General features: G+C 51.5%; 1 protein-coding gene and 1 non-coding gene across 2 annotated transcripts; one reads left to right on the top strand and one right to left on the bottom strand.

Moving 5' to 3' along the window:
- Positions 1-7,380: 7,380 nt before the first annotated feature.
- Positions 7,381-22,887, bottom strand: CARD19 (caspase recruitment domain family member 19). Its single transcript, XM_068974302.1, has 6 exons — positions 22,768-22,887; positions 11,352-11,494; positions 9,450-9,603; positions 8,180-8,239; positions 7,867-7,938; positions 7,381-7,602 (listed from the first exon to the last, which is right to left on the bottom strand). Exons 1-6 carry the CDS (start codon positions 22,772-22,774, stop codon positions 7,487-7,489), a joined length of 552 nt encoding a protein of 183 aa, XP_068830403.1. The 5' UTR covers positions 22,775-22,887; the 3' UTR covers positions 7,381-7,486.
- LOC138081575 (small nucleolar RNA SNORA27) lies at positions 13,854-13,980 on the top strand. The gene has a single exon (XR_011145030.1). It is a non-coding gene; the product is annotated as a small nucleolar RNA SNORA27 (small nucleolar RNA).
- Positions 22,888-27,770: the final 4,883 nt, after the last annotated feature.

Genomic DNA, 27,770 nt, shown 5'->3' with positions numbered 1-27,770 from the left:
CTTTGACCCTGCAGAGACACCAATGAGAGCCAGGTGCTGTCTCTGAGGGCTCACGGAGCCACCTCTCACCTGGCTGGGACCCCCAGCTCCCTCAGTCCACCCCATGACCACTAGGGCCTGAACCCTCACTCTCAGCCCCCCTGTCATCTCCTTTCTGACCCTTGCTGGCCCCATCCTTCATCTCAAGTCAGCAATGCCCTCACCTGGGCCTCTCCAGGTGGGATACCTGAGAACTCCCTCCAAGCAACTGGAGCCCGGGGAGGCGATGCAGCCCCCAGGAGCTCCCAAGGCCCCTCCCCCATCACTTCTCTCGCCCTCCCCACTCAGCCTGGGACAGCTCCAACAGACATTCAAATGACCCCACAGAGTCTTCTGTGGGCCTGAAAGATAAGCACAGAGTGATTGATAAACAAGAGTGCTTATGGGTGAGATGATCTAATCTGAGCTTTGCTTTAAAATGAATAACTCAGGAAAAAGGTACAGGGAAATGGATGAAGCAAGATTGGAAGTGCTGGGACTGCAGAGCTGGGGCCCCAGAGCCACCTCTCTGCTCTTCTGAGTGTCTGAATGTCCCATAAAGAAGGCTACTAAAGGTGATTCACACGTGGGATGAGATCCCTGAAGAAGCAAGACCAGCGGGTGGGCAGTGGGTGGACACGTGTTCCCAGAGGAGCCAATGAGCCTGGGGCCAACCTGGTCAGAGGCGGGCAGATGTACAGCTGTCAGGGGGCTGGGCCCTGGGAGCAAGCAGTAGAGAGGCCAGTCTCTGCGGCTGGTCACCGCGAGCACCTTGGCTGTCTCATTGCCAGGAAGCAGCAGGGGTCAGTCTCCTGGCTGTGAACCTGCCCCACTACCTGGCCCTCGTGGTGGATCCAAGGTGGTATCTGGGCCCATGCTCCCAGGTCCAGCCCCACTCAGGGCTCTGCACAAGTGGAGGCTGCCCAGCACCATAGCCCTGGGGTAGCCTGAAGCTGTGGCCTGTGGTGTGGGCTGAGCCACACCAGGGGGGATGCCACCCTGTGTGGACCATGGACATGGCCAGCAGATAGCTGAGTTCCTCCTTTGGCCAGGACAGGAAGTTTGCCCAGACCTGACCAGACAGGGTAAACCCTAGATGGCTGGATGGGTCCTAGGTCACCAAATCAGGCTGGCCTCTATAGGCACTAGGGGCATTGGGAACAGGGCATGACAGAGGGTGGGCACGTGCATTCAGCCCCTGACAGCCTCTGCCCCAGCTGCTCCCCCACAGGTACACCTGACAGCCCCTGATCTCGCCACCCACCAGCACCCAGGCTCATGTCAACAGAGTCGGCCCCCTGACCCTCACTCTGGATGCACCCGTCTCAGGGCCTTGGCTTGTGCTGCAGCTCTCTAGGGTCAGGGCTGTGCCCGGAGGTCTTCCCCGCTGGCCCTCCTGACCCCTACTTCTGGTCACTGTCACGGTGGGCCATTTGGGTTTGCTCTGCCTTTGATGTCATTGGTCATGTCACTGCCCACAGCGTCCCCCTGGGGCCCTCATCTGAGCCCTGACTACCCCCACGTCATCTGGCCCACGATCAGGGCTGTTGCCTGAGAAGGAGGCTCCTGCTCACCATCTCCCTGAAGGCTCCGGGAGCTCTGCCTGAGCTGGGGAAGGAGGTGGACCTTTAATCATACTTGTAGTTCTGTTTGATCTGCCCTGGCCCTTCCACTTGATGCAACCACTCAAAGCCTGTGCTCAGCACTGTGTCTGGCATACTTAGTCTAGGTACTTAGTAAATGTCTACAATAGATCTACTCCTCAAGTTCCAAGCTCTGCACATGTGTTACAGTGGCCAAGGGATAGACAGAAAAACAACAGCAACAACAACAACAGGGCCCAGAGAGTCAGTCAGGGCCAAGCCCTGCTGTGTAGCTGCCCCATCTGGGGACCCCACTCTGCCATCCCGGGGGACGGCAGAGACCCTGAGAGTAAGCAAGGGGCTCGAGGAGTAAGAAGCAAGGAAATGTATGTGCTCCACAGAGGGGTACACACAGGGAAGTCAAGACGGAGGGAGCTCTCAAGGCTGATGCTCCGGGACCCAGGACCAGGAGGGAGCCCTGTGGAAGGACAAGCATGTGGTGCACAAGCCCCAAGGCCACATGAGCTGGGGCTGGCCTTAAAGGAGTGTAGGATGGTCAGTGTTGGGGAGGGGGAAGTCACGAAGAGCTAGGAATTGGGGCGACTGAGGGAGCTGGGAGGATTTTGCGCTTAACTTCCTTGTTTTACAATATAGAGAGATGATGAAGGATGGAGGACAAAAAGATTATAGACTGATGGACAGATGGACGGCAGACAGACAGATAGATGATAGATAAATAGGTACAGATAGATGACAGATAGGGGTAGGGATAGATGAGTCATCCCAGGTCACCCTGGGGTTTTCCTCCCCTGACTCTCCATCCCCAGTGTCCACCCTTCAAGGCCCAGGCCCACTTGATCTGAGAGAGGGAAGGACAGGGTGAAGCAGGGAGCTCTGAGAAAGGTAGGCCAGGATGAGATGAGCTGGGATGGGGCCCGTGGAGCGAGAAGGTGGACTTCCGCTGCAGGATTGAGTGGTTCCTTCCTTCCACACCTGCCACACCCACCCACCCACTTCCCTCTCTCTCAGGCACCTTTTCTCCCACCTTCCTTTAATGGAATTTAATTCCTCTTTTCTCACTACATTACTTTTAAGAATCCACGAGCAGAATGTTCTAACATTTTTCTTCTCTCTCTCAAGTATTTATTTCAGGGAAAACTAAGCTAACTAAGCTGCTGGATCTGCGTGTGGCCCAGGGAAGATGCCTCATGGCAGCAGTGCCCCCCAGACCCTACCCTAGGCCTCAATGCCCTCTGAGGGGATATGGGGCTCCAGCCCTGCCTCCAAGTGGGATAAGAATTGAGGTGCCAGCTGCCACCAAGCCAGCGCTGAGGAAGGGCAGCGGCTCCACACTCCCACCCCCACCCCACCCCCCACAGTCTACAAGATTGGGGCCCCATGGCCCATCCAGCAAGGACCTGACATGCAACTTGGTCAGGCCTGGGGTTTGTGCAGAGGTTCCTGGGTGTGGGGTGGGCACTGTGAGATAGCTCTCAGAGCGCTGACCTGGTGGGTTGAAAATAACCACCCCAGATTCCAGCAGTGTCAGCACCCCCACCCATACCTTGTGCCTTCTCCCAGAGGGGAACCCTGCCTTGTGCAAGCTCCAGTTGCGTTTCCGGCTCCACAAGCAGCAGCCTGTTACTTCACTGGGCCTGAAACCGCATCCCTGAGAGCATCTAGGGCTAACTGCCTCCACAACAGGACCTCTGCTCTTCACATACACACCCCCTTCACAGACACACTTCTCCTGAACGCCCCCATCACTTCCGCCCCTCCCACCCTCCTCACATCCCCCCTCACTCCCCTCCCAACACCTGGGAGCTCTTCCCCACCCAGGCAGACTGGAGATGGGACAGTCATCCCAGCGCTGCGGTAGCTGAGGTACTGTGATAGAGAAACTATTCTTACTAGACTTTGGTGGGGGGACTTTCCCAGTTGAGGTGGCATTTTACCAAAGATCTGAAGGTTCAGTAGAGGGGGGAGTGGTTAGTAGTCTTTCAGATGAGGGAATAGCATGTGCAAAGGTGGGGGGTATGGATCATGAGCAGTTCCAGTTGTTGAGCTATGGAGGTAGGGACAGAGGACAGAAGGTAAGGGCCTGTCCCAGGGGGCCAGGAAGTAAGACTGTGGCCCTTGGCATCTTTCACACCTTGATGGACTTAATTCATCACAGGTCACGGTTACTGACTGAGCAAGTAGTTGGCAGGGGGCCCTCATGGGGAGAGGGGCTGTGCCTAGATATGGATGCCCCATTGTTCCACCTCGCCCAGTCCCAGCCTAGGAGTGTGGTCATTGTATGGCTGGCACAAGCCAGGGGCAAGCAGATGGGAGAGGGGCCTGGCTGGTGGTCTGGGCTGTTGCCACAGACTTCAGCTGCGGTCACTAGGTCCAGGCACAGTTGGAGAAGAGGCCATTGAGGCTGGGATCCACGGAGGGGGTCCAAGAACAGCCTGAACTCAGGGGCTGCTTTGGACAAGGGCAAGGCCTTGGGTGGGTCATGGCTGGAAGGAGAAAGTCAGCAGTCACAAGGAGCGGCCCAGCTGGAGCCAAGGGAATAGATGCCCTGGACCGCCACGGCTCACCAGCTCCCCTGAGACCCGGGACCGGCACTAGCTGCCCCTCACTCTGAGGACGGACCCTGCCACAGGGCCTCACAGGTAAGTACGAGGACCTTCCCTGCCACAGCCTGTTTCTGGGATGTCCCCTCAAAGGCACTTCTACTTAATAGTTCAGGATTGCTAATAGCAAAGGACTGTATTCCGGGGGGTATGTAAGTCACATTTATTTCAGGAGGCTGGAAGACTGAGGTCAAGGCACTGGCTTGGCGTCTGCTTTGCCTACACCCTACACACAGCGACCTCGTTTACCCAGATGTCTGTGTCACCTGCAGCCAGGCATCTGGCACCTTTCCCCGGCGGTGCCCTTTACCCAGTTCTGTCACTCCCACTGGCCGTGTGTCACTTCCACCCAAGCACGTCTGTCAGAGAGAAGGACAAACATCAGTAATGCCTTGGCATCTGCCCAGGAAGCAACTTTCCCTGGGAATCGGAATCTTACCTGATTAGCGGGTGGAAGGGCTGCAGACTGGACAGGATGTGCTGGGCTGGCCTCAGGGTTCTGCTGACCTACCTCTGAGCTCGGAATCTAGAAACTAGTTCCTTGGTCTGTATGGCTAGCCAGTACGGCGGCCACTCTCTGCTAGCAGTAAGAGCAGTTTACATGGGGCAAGAGACCTAGAGTGCAGTGCCTGTTTACGGCTCTGGGGAGGGAGGGGAGTGGATATGTTCACAGCATCGCTCCCCCTAGACCCTGAGTGAGGAACCTTCCCATGGGGCCCAGCCTTGAGGGTTCTGTTCAGCTCACATGGCTCAGGGTGCTCACTTCCCCCAATGAGGGTCTGTTCCAGAGGAACATGCACTGGCTGCACCGTTAGCACAGCTTTAGCAGTAAATTCAGGAAGCCGTTTCCAGAAAACGGCACTCGGAGCAGTGCTATCTAGCTCAGGATATCCATGCTCAAGGAGGGGTCTTGTCTCTGAATAGATGGGTCAACCAAGGCTCAGAGTCTGGAGACAGCCCCTCAGGACCGGCAGGGCAGGGACGGCAGAGCTAGTGGTAAGCCGTGCTATCCTGGGCTTCAGGGCGGGCGGGAGGGCCCCTCTGCCTGGCTCTCCCATGCCCTGGCCCTCACTTTAATGACTGGGCATGCAAACGAGTGAATGAACCCGCAGGCTGACTGAATGAGGGCCAGAGACCACATCGTGCAGCTAATCCCTCTGCTTCCCATCTTGTTTCCCTCCCACATGCTTCAAGAGACTGAGAGACACGGGAGTGGAACCCCCGAGGGCCGGCCCAATGGCAGCATCATTCCTAGTGTCAGCCTGCGGTGCCTCTGGAAACCCCCTATGGAAAATGCAAGCACATGACGATTCTCGGGTTGGCATACTTCTGTTTCCCCAGAAAGAGGCTGGAGGGGAAGGAGATGACAGAGGGAGGCAACGGCGAGAGGGATCCATCAGGGCCCGGCCCAGGCCCCAGCGGCCCATGCCTTGTGCACACACACATGTGAATCTGAGCACTGTGCACACTTCTCACATCTGTGTGCATGTGTGTGTGTGTGCACACGTGGGGAGGGCACTCTCGGGTGCTGTGTGGTCCTGGGCGCTGAGTTCGGCTCCCTCACTGGTAATGAGGGTGGTGACAGGGCTCCACAGAGGACAGGGGCCATGCAGCCATAGCCTGGAGGGCAGTGGGCACCCATGGGCCAGGAGTGGGGACTCGGCTCATGGGGCCCCCAGGGCCAAAGGTAGAGCACCAAGCCCTCTTGGATGTGTACACTCACCCTTCTGTGTCCACAGGGACTTTCCTATGACAAGATCCTAAGCCTGAGGCCAGGAGGTGAGACAGATGGGTACAAACTCCCTGGCTGAGGAGACAGGCCCATCTCCCCAAGGCAATTACAGGGCTCGGCTCTGAGAACAAAGGGCTGTGTGGGGCCAACAAGGGGCTCCCCCAGGCCATTAGGGGAGGGCGTGAGGAGCCAGAGCCCAAGACTTCAAATGGCACAATTACACTTTTCATCTCTAAAAGTCCTAGAAGGTTCTGTGGACTCTTTCTATCTTAACCTCCCCTCCACCTGGGATCAGGGATAAGATTTTGTGTTCATTTCTAGGCTCTGACCATACATGTGTCCCTGACCCCCAAAGCCAAGGTCATTGCTTCCCCAGGAGGGAGGGGATCCATCTCCCGGATAGTGGGGTCTGAGGAGCCGCACAGGGCCCAGGAACTGGGTGTTGGCTCTGGTGACTAGACAGAGACAAGAGGGCTGATGGGGGGTATCTCCCTGGGACATGTCATAGGAAGGGAACGAATTGGTGGTCGAGCCCCTCATGTGCCGGGTTGTCCTTTCTTGGCTCAGTGACCTCTCCTTTCAGTCTCAGCTTCTTCATCAGGAGAACAAGGGCAGCAGCCCCCGCCTTCTGGGGCTGCTGGGAGGAGTCAAGGCAACACTTGCAAGCATCGAGCATCACAAGGCATTTGGCTGGTGCCCTCCGTGGCCCTCCACCAACGGCCTGGGGTCTGGCCACACGCAAGCCCCTTGTTCTGAGCCAAGCCCTGTAACTGCCTTGGGGGCAAGACCTGGCCCCTCAGCCAGGGAGCTTGTACCCATCTGTCTCACCTCCTGGCCTCAGGCTCCGGATGTTGTCATGGAAACGTCCCTGAGAACACAGAAGGGCGAGTGTACACATCCAAGAGGGCTCGGTGCTCCGCCTTTGGCCCTGGCGGCCCTGTGAGCCGAGGGAGGGTAACAGAGGAGTCCAGAGGGCCTGCCTGTCCATCCTCCGGGCCCGCGGCTGAGGACTGGGACAGAGAGCAGATGGGCAGGGGCAGATATCGGGACCAACAGTGCTCCAGGGTGGGGATGGCAAGAAGGGCTCAAGGTAGGGAGTTCTGGACAGAAGCAGTGGAAGGAGGCCCCAGAAGGAAGGGACAGGACACACGGCAGGGTTCCATCTGGAAGTGGGCACTGGGGGACAGCCGGGGACATTTGAGGTGGGTAGTCCACATGCAGGGGTGAGACCCAGGCCCAGAGGAGTCTGGGAAGGCAGCCTGAGCAGGACCTGGGTCTTGGGTTGGACTCAGGAAGTGAAGAACCCACAGGATCAACCTTAGCTAGAGACGCTGTCATGTCTTGAATTGGAATCATCTAGAAAACACTCCTGAGAAGAAGGGATGAGACTCAAACATTTAATATTGTTGAACACCTTTGTACAATGAAAGCAAAGTGCTTATTACACAAATTATAAATAGCAAGAAATAAACACTTAGGAAAGAAGAAAGCCCCTGGAGAGCAAACACGCAGACGGGCAGGGCTGGGGTCAGTCAGAGACCCCCCAGGTCATCTGTGAGAAAGGCCAGCAGGAAGCGGCTGGCGTGCCTGTCAATGATGACCGGGGAGAAGCCCAGGACACGCCGGGCCCCTGGAAGCACCTTGGGGTCTGGAAGACAAGGGGGTCTCAGAACTCCTCAAGAAGGCACCTTCTCTCATCCTCGCAGCGTCACAGCCCACACCTGAGTGATGTGGGTCCCCATGAGCTGCTCCCACCCAGGACCTGGGCACGGTCAGCATGGCAGGGAAGCGACGGCAGGCATGCCGCGCTGGGCCACAAAGGGGGCCTCAGGTGCAGGCCCCCGTCCATCTGGCAGGGCTCAGCCCCAGGGCATGGGGAGGACTGGCCGGGGCCTGGCCTGGCAGCACCCACCTGGAGGGCAGCAGTAGATGAGAAGCGCCAGGCCTGCGGCCAGGCCGAGGCAGGTCAGGAAGGCCACAGGTCCTGGGGAGAAATGCGCGTGAGCAGCTCCCCGAGCCCTGAAGGGCGGGGAGGGGTCCGGAGGCCTTGAGGACAGGCTCACACCCTGTGCTAGGGTCAGCCAGGCAGGGATACCCCTAGCGAGCACCCTAAGTGGGTCTGTCCAATGGACAGCCAGGACTGGAACCCAACTTGGAATGAGAAGCCCCCGAGACAGAGGTGGAGCCCTGGGTCAGGGGACAGAGAAAAGGGATGAGGCGGTTACCCCTGTCACTGAGCTCACAGCTTGCGGTGCCCGAGTCTAGCTCTGTGCAATCTGAGTTCTCTGGAAACAAAATCACAGGGCGTGGTTAGTCACGGGGGAGCTGGAGAGTAAGGTGGTCTCCTGCCATCGAGAAACCAAGGGGGCTGCCAAGGCCCCTCCCCGCAGACCACCCAGGCCCCTTGGGTTGTGTGGGTGCTGAGCCCTCCAGGCTGTGTCTGGGGCAGTGCGGGGAGGGGAGCAGTCAGCACCAGGCAAGGACCCCTGCACAGTCTGGGGTCTTCTCCTTTTGTCCACTTCATGGGAACTTGAGGACCATGGGATGGGGATTTCATTGTTCCCTGGCAACCACAAGGCACCCAACAGTGCAAACACCTTTCTGTTCCAAGTCTGATGGTGCTGAGTGAGGGCAGGGCGCCCTTTCTCTTTCCCCAGACCCCTCTGGGGCTCCCCAGTCAACCAGCTCCTTGATAACCCCGAGGGCACCCTGGAAGGTCCCTGACTCCAGGCAGGGCTGTGTGGTCCTGACAGCTGGGGTGACAGGACCGTTCCATGCCGCAGCTCAGGGCCCAGACCTGCCAGCCCGTCCTTGGGGGCCCCGGTCCAGCTGAGTGGCCTGAGGTGAGCCACCTCTTCCCTCACGGCCTCCAGCCTTTCATGTGAGGATTGAGGGACAGTAGCCACTCCCCCTGGGGACCTGGGTGCAGAGGCCTCAAGACTGAGCTGCCATCCCTACGTGTGCCTTCCCTGTACCCATCCTGGCAGCTCAGAGGATCCCTCTCAAGCCTCCTGGACCACGGGATGGCACTTCTAAACCCAAACACACTGTCCTGGACCAGCCATCTGTGCCAGAGACTGTTGTGCAGAAACATCCACACCGTGAGGATCTACCTGGGTGAAAGTAGATACAACCTCTGTCGTGGGAGGCAGTTCACTCAAGGCTGGTATGGCCTACAGCTGGGCGCTAGTTCTGATCAGAAGGGTAAGGATTCCCAGGTTCATTAGATTATAGAGGAAAGGGCAGGACCACACGCACAAGATACTTTCGTGTAAGAAATAAAAAGCACAAGAAAAAGGGAAACAGAGAGAAGTAGACAGACACACACAGTGACATGGAAAGACAGAGACAGGGAGCCTTGGAGACAGATATCTGTGTTGTCTGAAATACTCTCTCCGCTCTCTGAGGGACATACAAGACACAACCAGAGGGTTGTCTCTGGCGAAGGGCTGAACAAGAAGATGCCAAGGCCAGGGGGCTGGGGCACGCACTTACGCAGGGCGTGCCGGCTAGGCAAGCAGCTGTGCAGGGGCTGGGCGTGGATGTACAGGGCCCGGTAGAACTCCTGGCAATCCCGCTCACCGCTCCGCTGCAAGTGGCCTAAGAGGTTGCAGAGACGCACTCGCAGAGACACCTTGGGGTTCCGGAACTGGAGGAGGAAGGGGCACAGAGAGATCAGGCTGGAGGACTCTGGACTCACCCCCCAGCCCCAGCCTTCTCAATGGCTGTGATGCCACCTTCGTGGCTGGAACACCCATGGAGAGGTAGCAATTGCTACCAAAGTCTCAACCACTCCCATGCAGTGCCCAAGACCGTGCTGCTGCCGCTGCCACTGCTGAGTCGCTTCAGTCATGTCCGACTCTGTGCGACCCCATAGACGGCAGCCCACCAGGCTCTCCCGTTCCTGGGATTCTCCAGGCAAGAACACTGGAGTGGGTTGCCATTTCCTTCTCCAATACATGAAAGTGAAAAGTGAAAGTGAAGTCGCTCAGTCGTGTCCAACTCCTAGTGACCCCATGGACTGCAGCCCACCAGGCTCCCCCGTCCATAGGATTTTCCAGACAAGAGTACTGGAGTGGGGTGCCATACGGCCACTAATCCTTGCATTCCCATTGGAGGCCTAGACAGGTCACCAAGAAAGGTGGTGGTGACATTATTCCAAGTGTGGAAACTTAGCGGCTTGCTAACTTGGTTTTCCCACGTGTAAAAAAGGAAATAATAATAAACCCACACAATATGATCATTATAGGGACCCTTCAAGGTAATGGCATAAATGATAACTTCTAGTAGTTCACAGTCTATGGGAATGTGATTCGAGTTTTAAAAAATATATCAAGGGTTAAGGAGAAAAAACAGGTGGCTTTTTCGATGTGGCTGATTGAGAAATACGTGGTTGTAAAGGTCAATGGACAAGGTACCTGCACTGACTCCCAGAACATGGAGGCTATGGCCCGGTGCTGCCACCTGGTGGTGGTGGACCATTCTACAAGAAACTAGAGTTGACCCACAAAAGGACAGAAACTGCAAAGCAAAAGCAGGTGTGCAGCAGAAACCATGGGTACCTATGAGGAATGGAACCGTGGGCGTGTGTGTGTGTGTGTGTGTGTGTGTGTGTGTGTGTGTGTGTAGTTTCCTTTTTCTCATGTGAACATCTGAAGCTTTTCAAAGTTTTTTTTAAATAGTGAATGCATATTCGACTTTTAATTACAAGACGGAAAATTGAGCCCCTACTTTTTAACTTACTGGACTACTTTTATAACACAACAAGCATCTGAGCCAGTAGCAGGGTGTGGGTGGATTCTAGCTCTGTTGAGGATCAATATCATCTGTCCCCTGGAGAGGCCCCAACCCTCCAGAGAGCCCTGCACGTGGCCCCAAGAGGAGAAGGGCTTGCTCTGTCACCCGGCTGGGAGGCAGGCCATGTGTCCCAGAGCCCCAGCTAGTCTCTGGCACCCACCCCCAGTGCCACAGGGGAGCCAGAGAAGTGGGTGGGGTGCGCAAGGAGCACCCACTCTCATCCAGTGTCCCCGAACAGGACGGGCCAGATCACACCCAAAATGATTGTCCATTTTGAACTTCTGGAAGATGCTGAGTGAAGAGTTCTGCAGCACTAGGTAGAGTGAATCTGGCATCCCTGCTCCCCTCCCACCCTGGTACACCCCCGTTCCCCCTCCCAGGTCTGTCTCATGTTGTCACACATCTCCTGTGACCCTCCAGCATTTCTGAAAGGGGCTAGAAGTTCTGATGACATCTAAAGAGACTAAAGCTCAAAAAAATGATGTTCTAGGCCCAAGGTCACCCCAAGGAGATAAGTTTTCACCTCCAAGCTGTCCTGCCCCCGGCTTCTCCCAGCCCAGAGAGGAAGGGATGGGAGAGCAGCCTCAAATTCACTGGCACCTTTTCCGCGTCCTTGTTGCTGAGGATCTGGGGATAGTAGCGGTTTAGCTGGAGGATGATCCTGTCCACCTGCTGCTCACTCAGGCGTCCGAGGCTGGTGAGGAAAGGAGTGTCCTGGACTAGGCGATCACAGTAGGTTTGCTCTGAAACAGAAGCAGAGAACACAGAAGGACATAAGCCAGCACAGCCCAAGGAGGGGGTGTCGAGTCCCACACACCATGACACAGCCACGGCAGGGACTCCGCACAGTAAGGTCCCGTGCCCACCAAGAGGTGTACCAGCTGTAAGCATCTGGACAACTGCTGACATCCCAACTCATGCACAGCCCAGGATTCCCCCATGTCATGCCAATCCCCTTGCAAAACAGTGGGGGGGGGGTGCAGTGATAAAGGTACAGAGCTCAAAAGCAGAGCAGAGCCTCCGGCTCCTCCTCTCTTCTATGCCTGAGAGCTTATCACCAAAAAACTCAGGAGGGTGAAGAGTCTGCTGTCTGTGGGGTCCCCCAGTGCTCTCTGGAAATAGCAGCCTGAGGAAGGACACAGCAGCACAGAGAAGGCCCAACTCCAAAGCTCCTACAGCCACTGTTGTCATGGGGACAGGAGACACACAGACAGAAGCACAGGGTTTAGAGTGGCCTGGCCACTTTTAGCTGGCATGGCCACCGGACATAGTATCTGCAAGGCCTTGGGAAGCTGCCCCAAACAGCAGACCAACATGCCTGCTACCCAGGAGGCTGGGAAATGCTTTTCCTTTTGTCTTTTTTCTTTCAGAATCATCATTAAAACATCACTGTTACGCTATCTTTCCCATTAAGAATGTCCCTTAGAATGACAAGCCTTTAAAGGCAGGGAGTGGATGGGGAGAAGTTGGTGGGCAGATGGCAAAGAATCTCTGAGGGAGGGTCCCAAGTGCCTGCAGCCCTAGCTACCTGAACAAGTGCACCACCTTATCTATGTGAGGCAGCTTGTCCTCTTTCCTGATGGACCCAGGGGATGGGGGGGGGGTTGGTGTGCAGGCAGGCAGAGCTGTATAGGAGGAGTTTCTGTATGTGACTGAAGTTAAGCTGGTATCAATCCAGATTAGATAGCTGTAACTTTACAATATTAAACATAAGCCCCCTGGTAACCACAAAGAAAATGTCCATGGAATATACACAAAAGAACATCAAAATGTGTTACTACAGAAAATCAACACTGAAGGAAGTAATGGAATAAATGAAGGACAAAGAAGCTACAAGACATACAGAAAACAAACAGCAGAAAGGTAGAAACAAGTTGTCCCTTATCAGTAGTTAAATGTAAATGGATTAAACTCTCTAATCAAAAGACACAGATTGACAGAATAGATTTGTGATACTGTGATTTACAGTAAGATATATTCACTCAGTCGTGTCCGACTCTTTGCAACCCCATGGACTATGCAGTCCATGGAATTCTCCAGACCAGGATACTGGAGTGGGTAGCCTTTCCTTCTCCAGGGGATCTTCCCAACCCAGGGATTGAACCTAGGTCTCCCGCATTGCAGACAGACTCTTTACTAGCTGAGCCACCAGGGAAGCTCATGCCTACCTAAGGAAGCCTCCATAACCTTCCCCCCATCAAAGCGGGGTGTGGAGCACCTCCCAGTTACTAAATGCTTGGAGGTGCCTGGGAGGAGCACGGAAGCTCCATGCCCCTTCTCACGTGTTTTGCCCTGTGCATCTCTTCCACCTGGATGTTCACTTGTATCCTTGAAATATCCTTTGTAACAAACTGTGAATAGTAAGTGTTTTCTTGAGTTCTGTGAACTGCTCTAGCAAATGACAGTCAGGGGAACTCTGATTTATAGCCAGTCAGTTAGAAGCACAGGTGGCAGCCTGGACCGGTGACTGGCATTTCAAGTGGGGGCAATCTTGTGGGACTGAGTCTAAAGTGAACCTATGGGGTCTGACACTCTCCAGATGGATGGTGTAAGAATTGAGTTAAATTTATAGGACACCCAGTTGGTGTCCACCAAAGAACTGGAAAGCTGATTGACAGAGGAAAACCCCCCATACATTTGGCAACCAAAAGTGTCAGAAATAAAAGTGTTGAGAAATATGCATCGAGAAAAGAAATCCAAGAAGGCGAAGTGGTTGTCTGAGGAGACCTTACAAATAGCTGAGGAAAGAAGAGAAGCGAAATGCAGGGTGCCAGAGAATAGCAAGGAGAGATAAGAAGGACTTCTTAAATGAACAGTGCAAAGTAATAGAGGAAAACAAATAGAATGGGAAGACTAGAGATTTCTTCAAGAAAATCGGAGATATCAAGGGAGCATTTCATGCAAAGATGGACACGGTAAGGGACAGAAACGGTACAAGGACCTAACAGAAGCAGAAGAGATTAAGAAGAAGTGGCAAGAATACACAGAAGAACTATACAAAAAAGGTTTTAATGACCCAGATAATCACGATGGTATGGTCACTCATCTAGAGCCAGACATTGTGGAGTGTGAAGTCAAGTGGGTCTTAAGAAGCATTACTACACACCTCCTTTCACTCTGCCAACTGGACTTATGTCTTTATTGGTCATTCAAATGGGGCAAAGGAAATAACCTTTTAAAACTCAGGCAAACTGGGTGTTTGTCTTGTAACCTGTCAGAGGAAACATTGTAAAAAAAAAAAAAAAAAAAGCAGCAGCATTACTACAAACAAAGCTAGTGGAGGTGACAGACGTCCAGCTGAGTTATTTCAAATCCTAAAGGATTTTAAAGTGCTGCATTCAATATGTCAGCAAATTTGGAAAACTCAGCAGTGACCACGGGACTGGAAAAGGTCAGATTTCAATTCAATCCGAAAGAAGAGCAAGGCCAAAGAACATGTAATCTACTGCACTATTGCGCTCATTTCACATGCTAGCACGGTTATGCTCAAAATCCTTGAAGCTAGGCTTCAGCAGTATGTGAACTGAGAACCTTCAGATGTACAAGCTGGGTTTAGAAAAAAGCAGAGCAATCAGAGATCAAATTGTTAACATTCACTGGCTCACAGAGAAAGCAAGGGAATTCCAGAAAAACATCTACTTCTGTTTCATTGACTATGCTAAAGCCTTTGACTGTGTGGATCACAACACACTGTGGAAAATTCTTAAAAGAAATGGGAATATCAGACCACTTTACCTGTCTCCTGAGAAACCTGTATGTGAGTTAAAAAACAGCAATTAAAACAGGACATAGAACAACTGACTGGTTCACAACTGGGAAAGGAGTGCGACAAGGCTGTATATTGTCACCCTTATTTAACTTAAATACTTATTTAACTTAAATGCAGAGTACATAATGTAAAATACTGGGCTGGATGAATCACAAGCTGGAATCAAGATTGCTGGGAGAGATATCAACAACCTCAGATATGAAAATAATACCACTCTAGTGGCAGACAGCGAAGAGGAACTAAAGAGCCTCTTGATGAGGGTGAAAGAGGAGAGTGAAAAAGCTGGCTTGAAACTCAACATTCAAAAAACTAAGATCATGGCATCCTGGTCCATCACTTCACAGCAAACAGAAGGGGGACAAAGTGGGAGCAATGACAGATTTAATTTTCTTGGGCTCTAAAATCACTGTGGATGGTGACTGTAGCCATGAAATTTAAACATCCTTACTCCCTGGAAGAAAAGCTATGAGAAACCTGCTGCTGCTAAGTCACTTCAGTCGTGTCCGACTCTGTGTGACCCCATAGACAGCAGCCCACCAGGCTCCCTCGTCCCTGAGATTCTCCAGGCAAGAACACTGGAGTGGGTTGCCATTTCCTTCTCCAATGCATGAAAGTGAAAAGTGAAAGTGAAGTTGCTCAGTCGTGTCTGACTCTTAGCGACCCCATGGACTGCAGTCCACCAGGCTCCTTCATCTATGGGATTTTCCAGGCAAGAGTACTGGAGTGGGTTGCCACTGCCGTCTCCTATGAGAAACCTAGACAGCGTATTAAAAAGCAGAGACATCATTTGCCAACAAAGGTCTGCCTAGTTAAAGCTATGGTTTTTCCAGCAGTCATGTATGGATGTGAGAATTGGACCATAAAGAAGGCTAAGTGTTGATCTGATGTTTTCAAATTTGGTACTGGAGAAGACTCTTGAGAGTTCCTTGGACTGCGAGGAGATTAAATCAGCCAATCCTAAAGGAAATAAACCCTGAAAGTTCATTGGAAGGACTGATGCTTAAGCTCCAATACTTTGCCCACCTGACACAAAGAGCTGACTCACTGGAAAAGGTACTGATGCTGGGAAAGACTGAAGGCAAAGGAGAAGGGGCTGGCAGAGGATGAGATGGTTAGACAGGATCATTGACTCAATGCACATGGGTTTGAGCAAACTCTGGGAGAGAACGGAGGACAGGGGAGCTTGGCGTGCTACAGTCCATGAGGTCGAAAAGAGTTGGACATGATTTAGCAACTCAACAACAACATATTGAGAAGGCCCACATGCAGCCATGAAGACCCAGTGCAGCCAACAACAACAAAATCAGCGCCCTCCTTAAAGCAGCCCTATAAGTGTTGACCCTTTCTGGCCAGGCCAGTGTCAACATCGGGAGCCTCATCTGCCACATGGGGGGCTGGAGGGTCTGCCCCTAGCAGCTGGCGTGGCACCAGCAGTAGGTCCAATCCTCTTCGCCACTGCTGCCCTAGCTGAGGAGAAGAAAGCAGAGGCAAAGAAATAAGAATCTGAAAAGTCTAATGATGACATGGGGTTTGGTCTTTTTGACTAAACCTCTTCAGTAACACATTCAATAAAAAGCTGAACTCTTAAAAAAAACTTAGAAAAGGAATAAAACACTTAGAAATAAATTTAACCAAGGAGATGGAAGACTTGTACACTGATCTACAAAACACTACTCAAAGAAATGCTAAAAGATACAAATAAATGGAAAGACGTTCCATGTCCATGGTTTGGAAGACTTAATATTGTGAAGATGACAGTATTACCCAAAGTGATCCAGGAATTCAATGTAACCCCTATCCAAACTGCAGTAAATCTTTTTTTGTCTTTTTTTCATCCTAATGTTCATATGGGATCTCAAGGGACTTGTACAGCCAAAACAATCCTGAAAAAAGAACAAAGTGGATGATTCATACTTCCTCATTTCAAAATTTACTACAAAGCTACAGGAATCAAAACTGTGGTACTGATATACAGACCAATGTAATAGACTAGACCGTCCAGAAATTAACCCTATTTTGAGGGAAAAAAAAAAAGAGTGAAAAGACAATCCATAGAATGGGAGAAAATATCTGCAAAGCATATATCTGATTAGGGATTAATATATATAGAAAGAGAGAGAATATAAAAAGAACTCCTACAACTCAACACAACAAAAAATCCTACAAAATAACCAATACAATGATGAGCAAAATACTTGAACAGGTATTTTTCCAAAGGTGGACAAATTACTGCTAAGTACATGAAAAGATGCTCAACATCACTAGTCATTAGCAAAAAGCAAATCAAAATACAATAAGATATCATTTCATACTCATTAGGGTAAAATAAATATATGGAGAGAGGGAATATGAATATGAGGATGAGAAACTGGAACTCTCATGCACTCCTGGTGGGCAGGTAAAACGGTGCAGCTACTATGGAAAAGGGTATAGCTATTCCTCAAAAAGTTAAATACATCCGCAATTCCATTCCTGGGTATACACTCAAAAGAATTCAAAGCAGAGACTCAAATAGATATATGCATGTCAAGTTCAGAGTAGCGTTTATTCATAAAAGCCCAAAGGTAAAAACAACCCAAGTGTCCACAGACAGATGAACAGATAGACAAAATATGGTATACATACAATGGAATACTATACAATCTTAAGAAGGAACGGAATTCTAATACATGGGTTCAAAAACATGGACGGACCATGAAAACAATATGCTAAGTGAAATAAATTAGACACAAAAGGACAAATGAAGTGAAGTGTTATCTTAGTTGCTCAGTCATGTCTGACTTTTGCGACCCCATGGACTGTAACCTACAAGCTCCTCCGTCCATGGGAATTTCCAGGCAAGAATAGCGGAGTGGGTTGCCATTTCCTTCTCCAGGGGATCTTCCTGACCCAGGGATCAAACCCAGGTCTCCTGCATTGCAGGCAGACGCTTTATCATTTGAGCCACCAGGGAAGCCCATACAAAAGGACAAATGTATTATTCCACTATATGAACTATCTAGAATAAGCAAATTCTAAAACAGAGAAAGTACCATAGTGATTAACAGGAGCTGCAGGTAGGGGTGAAAGGGGAGTTTTTGTTTAATGAGTACACAGTTTCTCTTTGGGATGATGAAAAAGTTCTTGAAATGCACAGTTTCACAGCACTGTGGATGTATTTAATCCCAATGAAATGGTTAAAATGGTAAATTTTATGTTCTGTGTATTTTACCACACATATACATATAAATGGACATGAATCTGAGCAAACTCCAGGAGACAGCTGAGGACAGAGGAGCCTGAGCAAGCTTGCAGTCGGCCATGACTCAGCGACTGAACAATAAAATACATATCAAGGTAAGTGGATAATATATGAAACTGTGGTTCAGTTTAATAAGTTACAATGGAATATAACCCAGTGATAAAAAAGACCTACGAAGTTACAAAAAGACATTGAGGAAACAAATGCATTTTGTTAAAGGTTAAAGAAGCCAATTTGAAAAGGCTATATACTATATGATCCCAAGTATATATTTTAGAAAATGCAAAACAATGGAGACAGTAAAAAGATCAGTGGTTGCCAAGGGTTATGGAAGAGGGAGGGATAAGTAGATGGAGCACAGAAGATGTTTAACCCACTAAAACTTCTTGTATGATACTGTAATAGCAGATACAGGACATCATGAATTTTTCAAAAAACTCATACAGTGTACAACACAAGGAATGAACCATCATATTAATATGGACTTTAGTTAGTAACTGAAATTAATAATACTGTATCACTATTGGCTTATTAAGGTAACACCCATACAAATGCAAGATATTAATAATAGAGGAAATGGGGTGGGGGGAGCCCTCTGTGCTATCTGCTCGATTGTCTATAAACTAAAAATGCTCCAAAAATAAATTCTAGTAATTAATAAGAAACACTATTTGGAAATTCCATTGTTGAATTTTTTTTTTCTTTTAAAATTTTATTTACTTTATTTTTGGCTCTGCTATGTCTTCATTGCTGTGCGGGCTTTCCTCCAGTTGTGGTGAGCAGGGGTGACTCTCTAGTTGCGGTGCACAGGTTTCTCACTGCAATAGCTTCTCCTGTTGCAGAGTATGGGCTTTAGGGTACATGGGGCTCAGCTGTTGCAGCTCCCAGGCTCTACAGCACAGGTTCAACAGTTGTGGCACAAGGGCTGAGCTGCTCTGCAGTGTGTGGGATCTTCCCAAATCTGGGATAAAACCCATGTCTCCTGCATTGACAGGAAGATTCTTTACCACTAAGCAACCAGGGAAACTCTCCACTGTTGAATTTTAAAGATGAAAAAAACAGTCACAGAAAGGAGATGGATTCTTGGATTGGGTGGTGTTCACTGGAAAGGAGCATGAAGGATTTTCTGGAGTGACAGAAACATTCTATCTTGATTTGGCCTGGACCAGTTGTTCCATGAGTATATACGTTTGTCGAAACTTAAGATAATTTTTTCACTAAAAATGAGTGTATTTATAAGTAAACAATACCTCAATCAAGTTGATTTTTAAAAAATAGGGTCACTGAGTTGGAACAAGTGGGGCCTCCTCCCGATTTCTTCCATGGGCCCAACTCAATAGACCGTTTACCTTCTCACCTCTCTCTCCTGATGCTACCTCCTCCTGGATGGTCTATTCCCCCTAGAATGAGAATTTCTAACTTTTGATTCTCCCAGTCTCTGAAAGTATATTTTGAAGACAGACTTGTCAGCAGCTCTAACATGGTAAAGAAGCCATGGACAGGGATGCAGAGACATCTGTCACCAGCACGTGGCAGGACCCTCCTGGCCACCTGGCTTCATCACCTGTAGCCTCTCTGATTAAAGAGTTAATAATATTGGCCATAGTTCATGGACTGGGACCCATGCTTGGGCATTCTGGGAGCTCTGTGCATCATCATTCTTCCATCAGCTCTGCTACACAAGCATGACCACTACCCTCATTTTCAGAAGGAGAAACTGAGGCACAATAAGTAGATAAGGTACCTGCTTAAGACCTTAATCAGCTGGAGAGTGATGGATTGAGTTCAGGACCCAGGCACAGTGTTGGGGCCCATTTCTGCCTCTCTGATCAATCTACTAATTAATCATGCAATTTAGCTGCATCATGTCTGCTTCTGACCAAACCATGGGCTGTCCTGCCCAGTGCTGCCAGTGTGTACACTGGCACACACTAAGCACTCACTAAAGAGGTTGGGAACGAATGGACATAGGTCCAAGGCACAGGGCAAGGGCTGTCAGTGGACAGTGACCAGCACTTCTGCAGTGGCTCTTCCCACCCTGCAGGCTGCTAGCCAGGGGTGCCTCCACTGGCTGGAGCTGTGAGTCACTTGGCATAATGGCATAGCCTGGGGACCACAGCTCTGGGCTCTGCCGTGCCCTGTGCTTCCTGTGGCCGTTGTGAACTGTGCACACAAACCACACCCGGGCGGCCATTCACAGGCATAACAAAGCACAAGAAAGGAAACCAGTGTGGTCCCAAGTGACAGTCCCAGATAGGTTTTACAGGAAGGAGGAAGAGGAATGCTCTGGCATAAAAACTCACCAGACCTTCGCCAGCAACCTTTGCTAAGCCCTACCTCCCCCATCGTTGTTTTTTCCTTTGGTTGCGCTGGGTCTTCACTGCTGCATGCGGGCTTTCTGTAGTTGCGGCAAGCAGGGGCTACTCTTCTTTGTAGTGGCTTCTCTTGTCGCAGAATACAGGCTCTAGGCACACAGGCTCAGCAGTTGCAGCGTGTGGGCTCTAGGGCAGGTGGACTCAGCAGCTGTGGCACACGGGCTCAGTAGTTGAGGCTCACGGGCTCCAGAGCACAGGCTCAGTAGTTGCACTGCACGGGCTTAGAAGCTCCGTGGCATGTTGAATCCTCCCAGACCAAAGATCAAACCCGTGTGCCCTGCATCGGCAGGTGGATTCTTATCCACTGTGTGACCACAGAAGTCCTCCTCCCCCATCATCTTGCCCTACTGGCACCACAAGCATGGTTAGGCTGGCCAACCTGTTAGCCTGATCTGGCACTGGAGGCCCTGTGGGAGCTGGCCTCACTTGCCCTGACCAGGTCTCCCAGCCCCTGAGCCAAGCCTGCACAGCAATGCCCAACTGCAGCATTCTGCCTCGGATTCCCAGGGACCAGAACACCTCTCCCTATGGTTTCCACCTGGCTAACTCACACTCACTGTCCTCCCCTCAAGAGAGTTTCCTGAGTTCCCCACCTACCACCACCCCCAACAAAGTCCAGATGCTTGGGCCTCAACCTCCCCTCGCAAACTGATTCTCCCAGAATCCCCTCCTGTCCCAGTGTCCAACCAGGCATGGAGCTGCGAAGCCCACTCCCCAGCACACCACAAGCAAGGGGCTGGTTCTGCAGCAACAGTAATTGCTACAGTGATACTTGGTCAGTGTGGGCCCTGCACAGATGCATCGGGCTCCACACGCTCACTCTGCGACCCTTCGTAAAGGCCCCAGAACGAGACAGGTTGCTATTGGTGCATGGAGACAGTAAGCCAGGAACTTGGGACCTACAGCCTTGCAGGCCTGTTCATTTGGCCCTCCCAGGCCTGTACTCTCTGGGCCCTAGTTCCCCATCCCCAAAATGAAGGGCTCTGAGGGAAGAGGTCTCTAGAGGCCCAGGACACTGAGACAGCAGGGAGAAGGGGGACTGGTGGGCATGGGCAAGGTCTAGTCCTGGATCCACCACTGACTGCCCCAGCAGTCTAGGGCACCTGCCCAAGCTCAGCCTTTGTTTCCTCATTCACACACAGAGATGTTCCATATTTCCCCATACAGCAGGCCTGAGTAGCAAGGACCTGATGCAGGGCCAGATGCACAGTAGGTACAACAGACCTTTGAACAGTAGGGGGTTGGGGGACAGACCCTGGGGAGTCAAAAATCCACACATTACTTTACAGTCAGTCCTCCATATCCATAATTTTGCATCTGAGAATTCAGCCAACCTCAGGTCAGGTAGTAGTATGGATGCACTGAAAAAAATCCACGTATTTGAAACCATCACATTTGACACCCTAGGTCAGAGGATCAACTTTACTCAGAAATAGCAGCCACAGATTAAAAACAGTTCAGAGAAACGAAAGGGGAGTGAGTAGTACCAGGGGTCTCTTCTGGCTTAGGCTGGTACACTGGTGTCCTGGAAATCACCAGGTTCCTGCCCATCAAATCTTTCTTGTATGTGGGACTTAGGCTGGGACTCCAGTGACAGCTATGGAGAGAATGGGGACTTCAGGGGCCTCCCAGACCCTGTGGGTCACCCTAGGTGACTTTTACCTCAGAAGCATTCCCTGAAATAAGGTATGGCTTCTGGAAGCCACCACACTCCCTGATTACACTGGCATGGACTCTCATCAGCCTGTTACTCTCATGGAGCTTCTCCTACAGGGAAAGGTCCACAGAGTAGGGTCACTCTGCTCAGGATCAGGAAGGTGGTGGGTGGTCCCCATTCAAGAGAGGCCCTTGGAGGATGGCTGGGCTGGGGACTGCATTCTGGGGGGAAAAAAAAGCTGGAAGGGCTGGGGCACTCCAGATGGGGCACAAGGCCTTGGGAGACAGAGTCTGTGTGCAAGATTCCCTCGGGCCTGTCCCTGGACAAGGGGTGCAGCCTGGGAGATACCAGAGTCCCACAGGTACCACACACTGCCCAGGAAGGCACCACCTGTTGGGCAGACTCCTCAGGGGATTCCTAACAGAAGACACAGCCTTCTGTCAGGAGTTTCTGTATCTCCTGATAGAAGCACAGTAGAACCCCAGAGATTATTCCTTACCACCAATTTTACTTTCACCTCCCAGTGCCAGGCCACAGATCCTCACACCAGCAGTTCCCCACCTGCAGACAAACGTTGGCCCCTGCCCTCCTGGAATCACCCAAGACCTGGTCCCCGCCCACTAGAGCCTTCCATGGCTTGACCTGGCCTCACAGCACAGAACACGCCAAGGCTCGGCCCCTAACGCTCAGAAGCCTCCAGGGCATGACGTGGCTTTGCCCACCACAACTCTCCAGAGGTTGTCCATGGCCCCCGCCCCCAAGCACCCTCCTAGACCCGGCCTGGCCTCGCCCCCATAGAACCCAGCCCTGGGCCGCGCGCCGCTCTGCCGTCGTCCTGTCGACAGGGCACGCAGTCACGGGCAAGGTCACCCGCCGTCGCAGCGAGCAGTGGCATCGGGACACTCGGATCCTACGCGCCACCGTAGCCGCGTGCCTGTCTCCGCATGGCAGGCACGACTCCGGACCGCGCTCACCTGTCATGGCGGCGGCACACCGTGCATTCGGCCGACCCGACCCGTCCCCCTGCCGCTGTGAGCCCGTGTGGTTGTCCGCGCGTTGCCCGTGGGCCGGGTTGACCGCCTCCAGCTCTGGCCCGCTTTTTCCCGGTGGGCCCCGCCCCTGGTATCCTCTCGGCTAAGCTTTAACCCCGCCCTCACTGAGCCCGCCCCTTCCCGCTAGGCCCCGCCCATGGCGTCGTCGGCGCTGCGGCAGGGGCTAAAACCCCCAGTCTTCCCTACAGTCCAGCTTCCTAACGCGTGGGCGACAGACGCCGCTGAGCCCTTAGCCCCGCCCCTCGCTGGGTCCGCCCTTCCGGGAATCCAGGGTCTAGTCTTTGTCAACGCTAGGGCTCTAAACCCAGCCCTCCCTGAGCCCCACCCTTGCAGACCTTAACTAGGTCGCGACCACAACCCTGAACCCCGCCCCTCGCTCGGTCCTCATTAGTTACCGCGCCTCCGAAAGCCTTGAGCCTGACTCCCGCCCACAGGAGGTGCCCTCAGCTCCGCCCCTCACTGAGCTCCGCCCCCGCTGCTCTGGGCTAAATCGCCGCCGGATCCTGACTCTAAACACCGCCACCACTCTAGCTCCGCCCCCTCGGCGCTAGCTACGTCGCTGAGCCGTCCTGAGCCCCTCCCCTCACTCGAGCCTCACCCCAACTCTGGCTCAACTTCGTTTGTAGCCCACGCTCTTCTCCCAGTCCTGGCTCCACCTTGGGTCTGCTCTGGTTCCGCCCTGTCTTGGCCTGGCGAGCCGGCCAGACTGTAGACATGGTTGAGCTCTTCGCAGCACAGTCAGCGGTGCTTCTGCTTTCCGCGCCGCCCCCCACCCCGCCAACCACTAGCGCGTTCCCTTCTCCCATGAGGGAACTGGAGGATGCTTATTGGAGGGGTTCAGTTCAGTTCAGTCGCTCAGTCGTGTCGGACTTTGCGACCCCATGGACTGCAGCACGCCAGGCTTCCCTGTCCATCACCAACTCCCAGAGCTTACTCAAACTCATGTCCATCAAGTCAGTGACGCCATCCAACCATCTCATCTCTGTCGGCCCCTTCTCCTCTGGCCTTCAATCTTTCCCAGCATCAGGGTCTTCTAGTGAGTCAGTTCTTCGCATCAGGTGGCCAGAGTATTGGAGTTTCAGCTTCAGCATCAGTCCTTCCAATGAATATTCAGGACTGATTTCCTTTAGGATTGACTGGTTGGATCTCCTTGCAGTCCAAGCGGGGCCTATCCTAAGCTGGGGGGACAGCACCTACCTTGGACAGGAAGATTGTGTAACATAACCTGGGGGTTATAGAGGCAGTCCAGCCCTGCTCCAGGTCCTAGGGCGCCATCCTCCCAGAGGGAGGGGGCATCCTGCCCACCAGTGGAGCTGGCCTGACCCCCGCATTACTCTGCATCATTCTTGCTGGGTCATGCACTCTGCAGACAAAAAATGTTGCCTGCCATGCCAGTAAAGGTAAATGATACCCACTGTTAAGCCGTCTGCCTCTGTACCACTCGCTCTGAGGGGAATTTAGGATGGAGAAAATAAAGCACTAAGATCATTAACTTGAAGTGTCTGTTTTTGTAATTAGTAATCTTCTGATGTTCAACTGCATGGGTTTTTTAGTTTCTTTGTGGGTTTTTTTTTCTTTTAGCAAAATTCCTGTGTATCCTGGTTCTTTCTTAACTTTGAAACAGTCAACTGAAAACTGAGCTCTGTTTTATCTGCCAAACTTTTTCTGAAGACTTCAATACTGGGAAGTAGCCTCTCAGATAGCTCGGAGGTACTGCTCCAAAGAGGTAAGGAAAGAGCCAGGATATACAGAAGTTTTGCAAGGACCAGATAGTTGAAACATCAAAAGTTCACTGTTTAATAAATAAAACCAGATATCTCAAGTTGATGAATTTATCACTTTTCTTTGTATGGGAATATGCAAGAGTTTGGGTTCATTGAAACCATCCCCTTTATATGCACCTTAGCTATCTATGGCTATGATCCTTTACTTTCCCATTCTGAGTCCCGTTACTTTATACTGATGGGAGTGGCTGCAGTTGCTGAGGGCTTGGGGGAGGGGCAGCCCATTTGTCTGCATCCTGAGTTCCCAGTTCTCACCATAAGGGGCAGTGGTGAAGACTGATGGCTACAGCATCTTTTTATGTTTACTGATATGGCAGGCAACATTATTCATTCACAGGACAATGTCTCAGAGCTGAGAGCCTATAGTCTTCACTAAGTTCTCTGAATAAAGCATAACTGGGAACTTTAAGACTGTATGTTGTTATTTATTTATTTATTTTTGGCTGCAAGGGGGCTTTCTCTAGTTATGGTGAGCAGGGGCTACTCTTTGGTTGTGGTACAGAGGCTTCTCATTGCAGTGGCTTCTCTTGTGCCAGAGCACTGGTTCTGGGGCTTGCAGGCTTCAGTGGTTGTGGCACACGGGCTCAGAATCTGCAGCTCTTGGGCTCTAGAGCACAGGCTCAATAGTTGTGGATCATGGACTTAGTTGCCCCTTGGCATGTGGAATCTTCTTGGACCAGGGATGGAACCCATGTCCCCTACATTGGCAGGCAGATTCTTAACCTCTGGACCACCAGGCAAGTCCTGTGGTTTTTCAAAAGTCAATGGCTCCTAGCTTTTACGTCTCTCAGTTCCTCTCTAAGAGTGATGTAAAAATCTTAACTCTCTGTGTACCCATGCTGAACAGAAATACGGAGACAGAGTTATGGAGGAGAAAGAAAGAGTGGCTTTATTTCTTTGCAAAGACTGAACACAGTAGTCTAGGGCCTCAAGAACTGTGCCGCCCTCTCTGGGGGATGGGGAGAGCTCTTATAGTCAGGCAGAGATACATGATTGTAGTAGGATCAAGGTAGTAACAGTCGTTCTTTCTTCTGCAAAGTTTCAAAGGGTTAAGTTGCTGACAAGATTAGGGTGTGGGCAGGCTCTCAGGTGGTCTGGCCTCCTAATCATGATGAACTGCTCTGGTCCCTTTAATCTTGTCTCAAGTACTCCTTCCTGATTAGCAACTGTTCAGATCTGCCCTTTGAACTCAGAGAAGCTGGAGTCTTGCCTACAAGAAATGGCAGACCAAAAGCTCCCAGTGGACCCAGGAGCCTCACAAGATGCTGCTCAGTTTCAGAAGTAATATCAGTGCCATAAGCCTGGGGTCTAGATGGACAGGAAGGGGGTCTCCCAGGCCCGAGTCCTTCCTGGGTGGCCAGCATTCTATGCCACTGACGCCAAGGGACAGATGCAGAAACTGAGGCTCAGAATGAGGTAGGAGATAAATGGGCCTCTGGGCTGGACACCTGGTACTTGTCAAGTGAAGTAAAATTCAAGCTTTGTTCTCAGACATTCCAAGGATAAAACTAGTGGCGAAAGCTGAGCTCTGCTGAAACAGAGAGATAAGGTGCCCTCTCCTGAGGTCAAGGAAGACTTTTCTGTACATGTGCAGGAAGGGTTCTTGGGAGCTGAAAAGGGAGAGGCTTCAACCCAATATAAGTGTGGACATGCACCCATAAGCCTCTGAAGTGGGATCCAGCTTAGAAAAAAGTTGCACAAGCATCTTGGGGAGGATCCAAGTCTCAGTTAGGTGTGAAGAAAGGAACAAGATAATTGGCCAAAGGTAGGATTGTCCTATATAAGTGATTAACATTCATTCCCAGGTTGTGCTAGTGGTAAAGAACTTACCTGCCAATGCAGGAGACATAAAAGACATGGGTTCGGTCCCTGGGTCGGGAAGATCCCCTGAAGAAGGAAATGGCAACCCACTCCAGCATTCTTGCCAGTAGAATCTCATGGACAGAGGAGCCTGGCGGGCTACAGTCTGTGAGATGGCAGAGTTGGACACGACTGAAGCGACTGAGCTCACATGCACAGAGACCCGGAAGGACTGTCCTATGTAGGTGATTTACATCCCCTCTTTACTGCACTCTTCCTCCTTCAGGATACCCATGTCCCCTCTCTCTGCCTAGTTTCTGACTCACCGAGAGGACACTCATAACCTTTTCTCTTTGGGTTTGTGTATCTCTGCCCTGCTTCTGACTTAAACTGTTTTCCTGTGTGCTCTCCCATACATGGTACTGTGTCTCTAATAATATACTTTGTACGTATTTTTTAGTTTTTGCCTCCTTGAAACATGCTTGCTTTCAAACAGGGGAAAGATCCATGGCCACTTTGCTTCTAGTCTCTAGCCCTGGTGGTCAAACTGCTGGGGTTCCTGGTTTTCACCCAGGTTGAAGTGAAATGAGTTCGCTCAGTCGTGTCCAACTCTTTGCGACCCCATGAACTGTAGCCCACCAGGCTCTTCTATCCATGGGATTCTCCAGGCAAGGATAATGGCCAGGTTCAACCCCTGGACAAGGAACTAAGATCTCTCTTCAGGACTGCTCACTGCTTTCCCTCCGAGATCAAGAGCAGCAGATTTCTGGACCTTGCCCTTGTACAACAAGGACAGGTTCTCCCAAGTGCAGGATTTGCTATGGGGGCTCCACTCCCTGGCAGATGAATCCTGTGCCCCTTGGGATATGTGCTCCAGGCAAGCAAGGGCAGCAGATCCCCACCCTGTGAGTGGCAGGTGGACACTCAAAGGGTGGACCCTGGGTACTCCCCTGCCCAGTTGGGGGTCAGGTGCAATGTTTCCCTCCTTGCCCATTGCCCCCACTGATATGCTGCATGATGCAAAGCAAAAGTGAGCACTTGGAGCTTATTTTAATTTTTGTTTAATCAAATAAACAAGACAGTTTTTCCATGGGAAGAAAACAGATTTGGTCATTGTTAAGGCATTCAACCAAAGTTAACTTCCATCGCTTAATATGTAAGTTTTGCTAGATGTTGCTGTTGCTGCTGCTGCTGCTAAGTCGCTTCAGTCGTGTCCGACTCTGTGCGACCCCATAGACAGCAGCCTACCAGGCTCCCCCATCCCTGGGATTCTCCAGGCAAGAACACTGGAGTGGGTTGCCATTTCCTTCTCCAATGCATGAAAGTAAAAAGTGAAAGTGA

Source organism: Capricornis sumatraensis, chromosome 6 (assembly GCF_032405125.1).
Source record: "Capricornis sumatraensis isolate serow.1 chromosome 6, serow.2, whole genome shotgun sequence".
NCBI classification, from domain to species: Eukaryota; Metazoa; Chordata; class Mammalia; order Artiodactyla; family Bovidae; genus Capricornis; species Capricornis sumatraensis.
The sequence above is the reverse complement of the archived record's forward strand: the minus strand, read 5'-3'. Positions and strand labels throughout refer to the sequence as shown.

Excerpts from the sequence above, each read along its gene's own strand:
- CARD19 (XM_068974302.1), bottom strand. Across the intron at positions 9,604-11,351 it reads GCAACAAGGACGCGGAAAAG|TTCCGGAACCCCAAGGTGTC; the intron begins GTGCCAGTGAAT and ends TTCCTCCTCCAG. Across the intron at positions 7,603-7,866 it reads CATCTACTGCTGCCCTCCAG|ACCCCAAGGTGCTTCCAGGG; the intron begins GTGGGTGCTGCC and ends CTTGTCTTCCAG.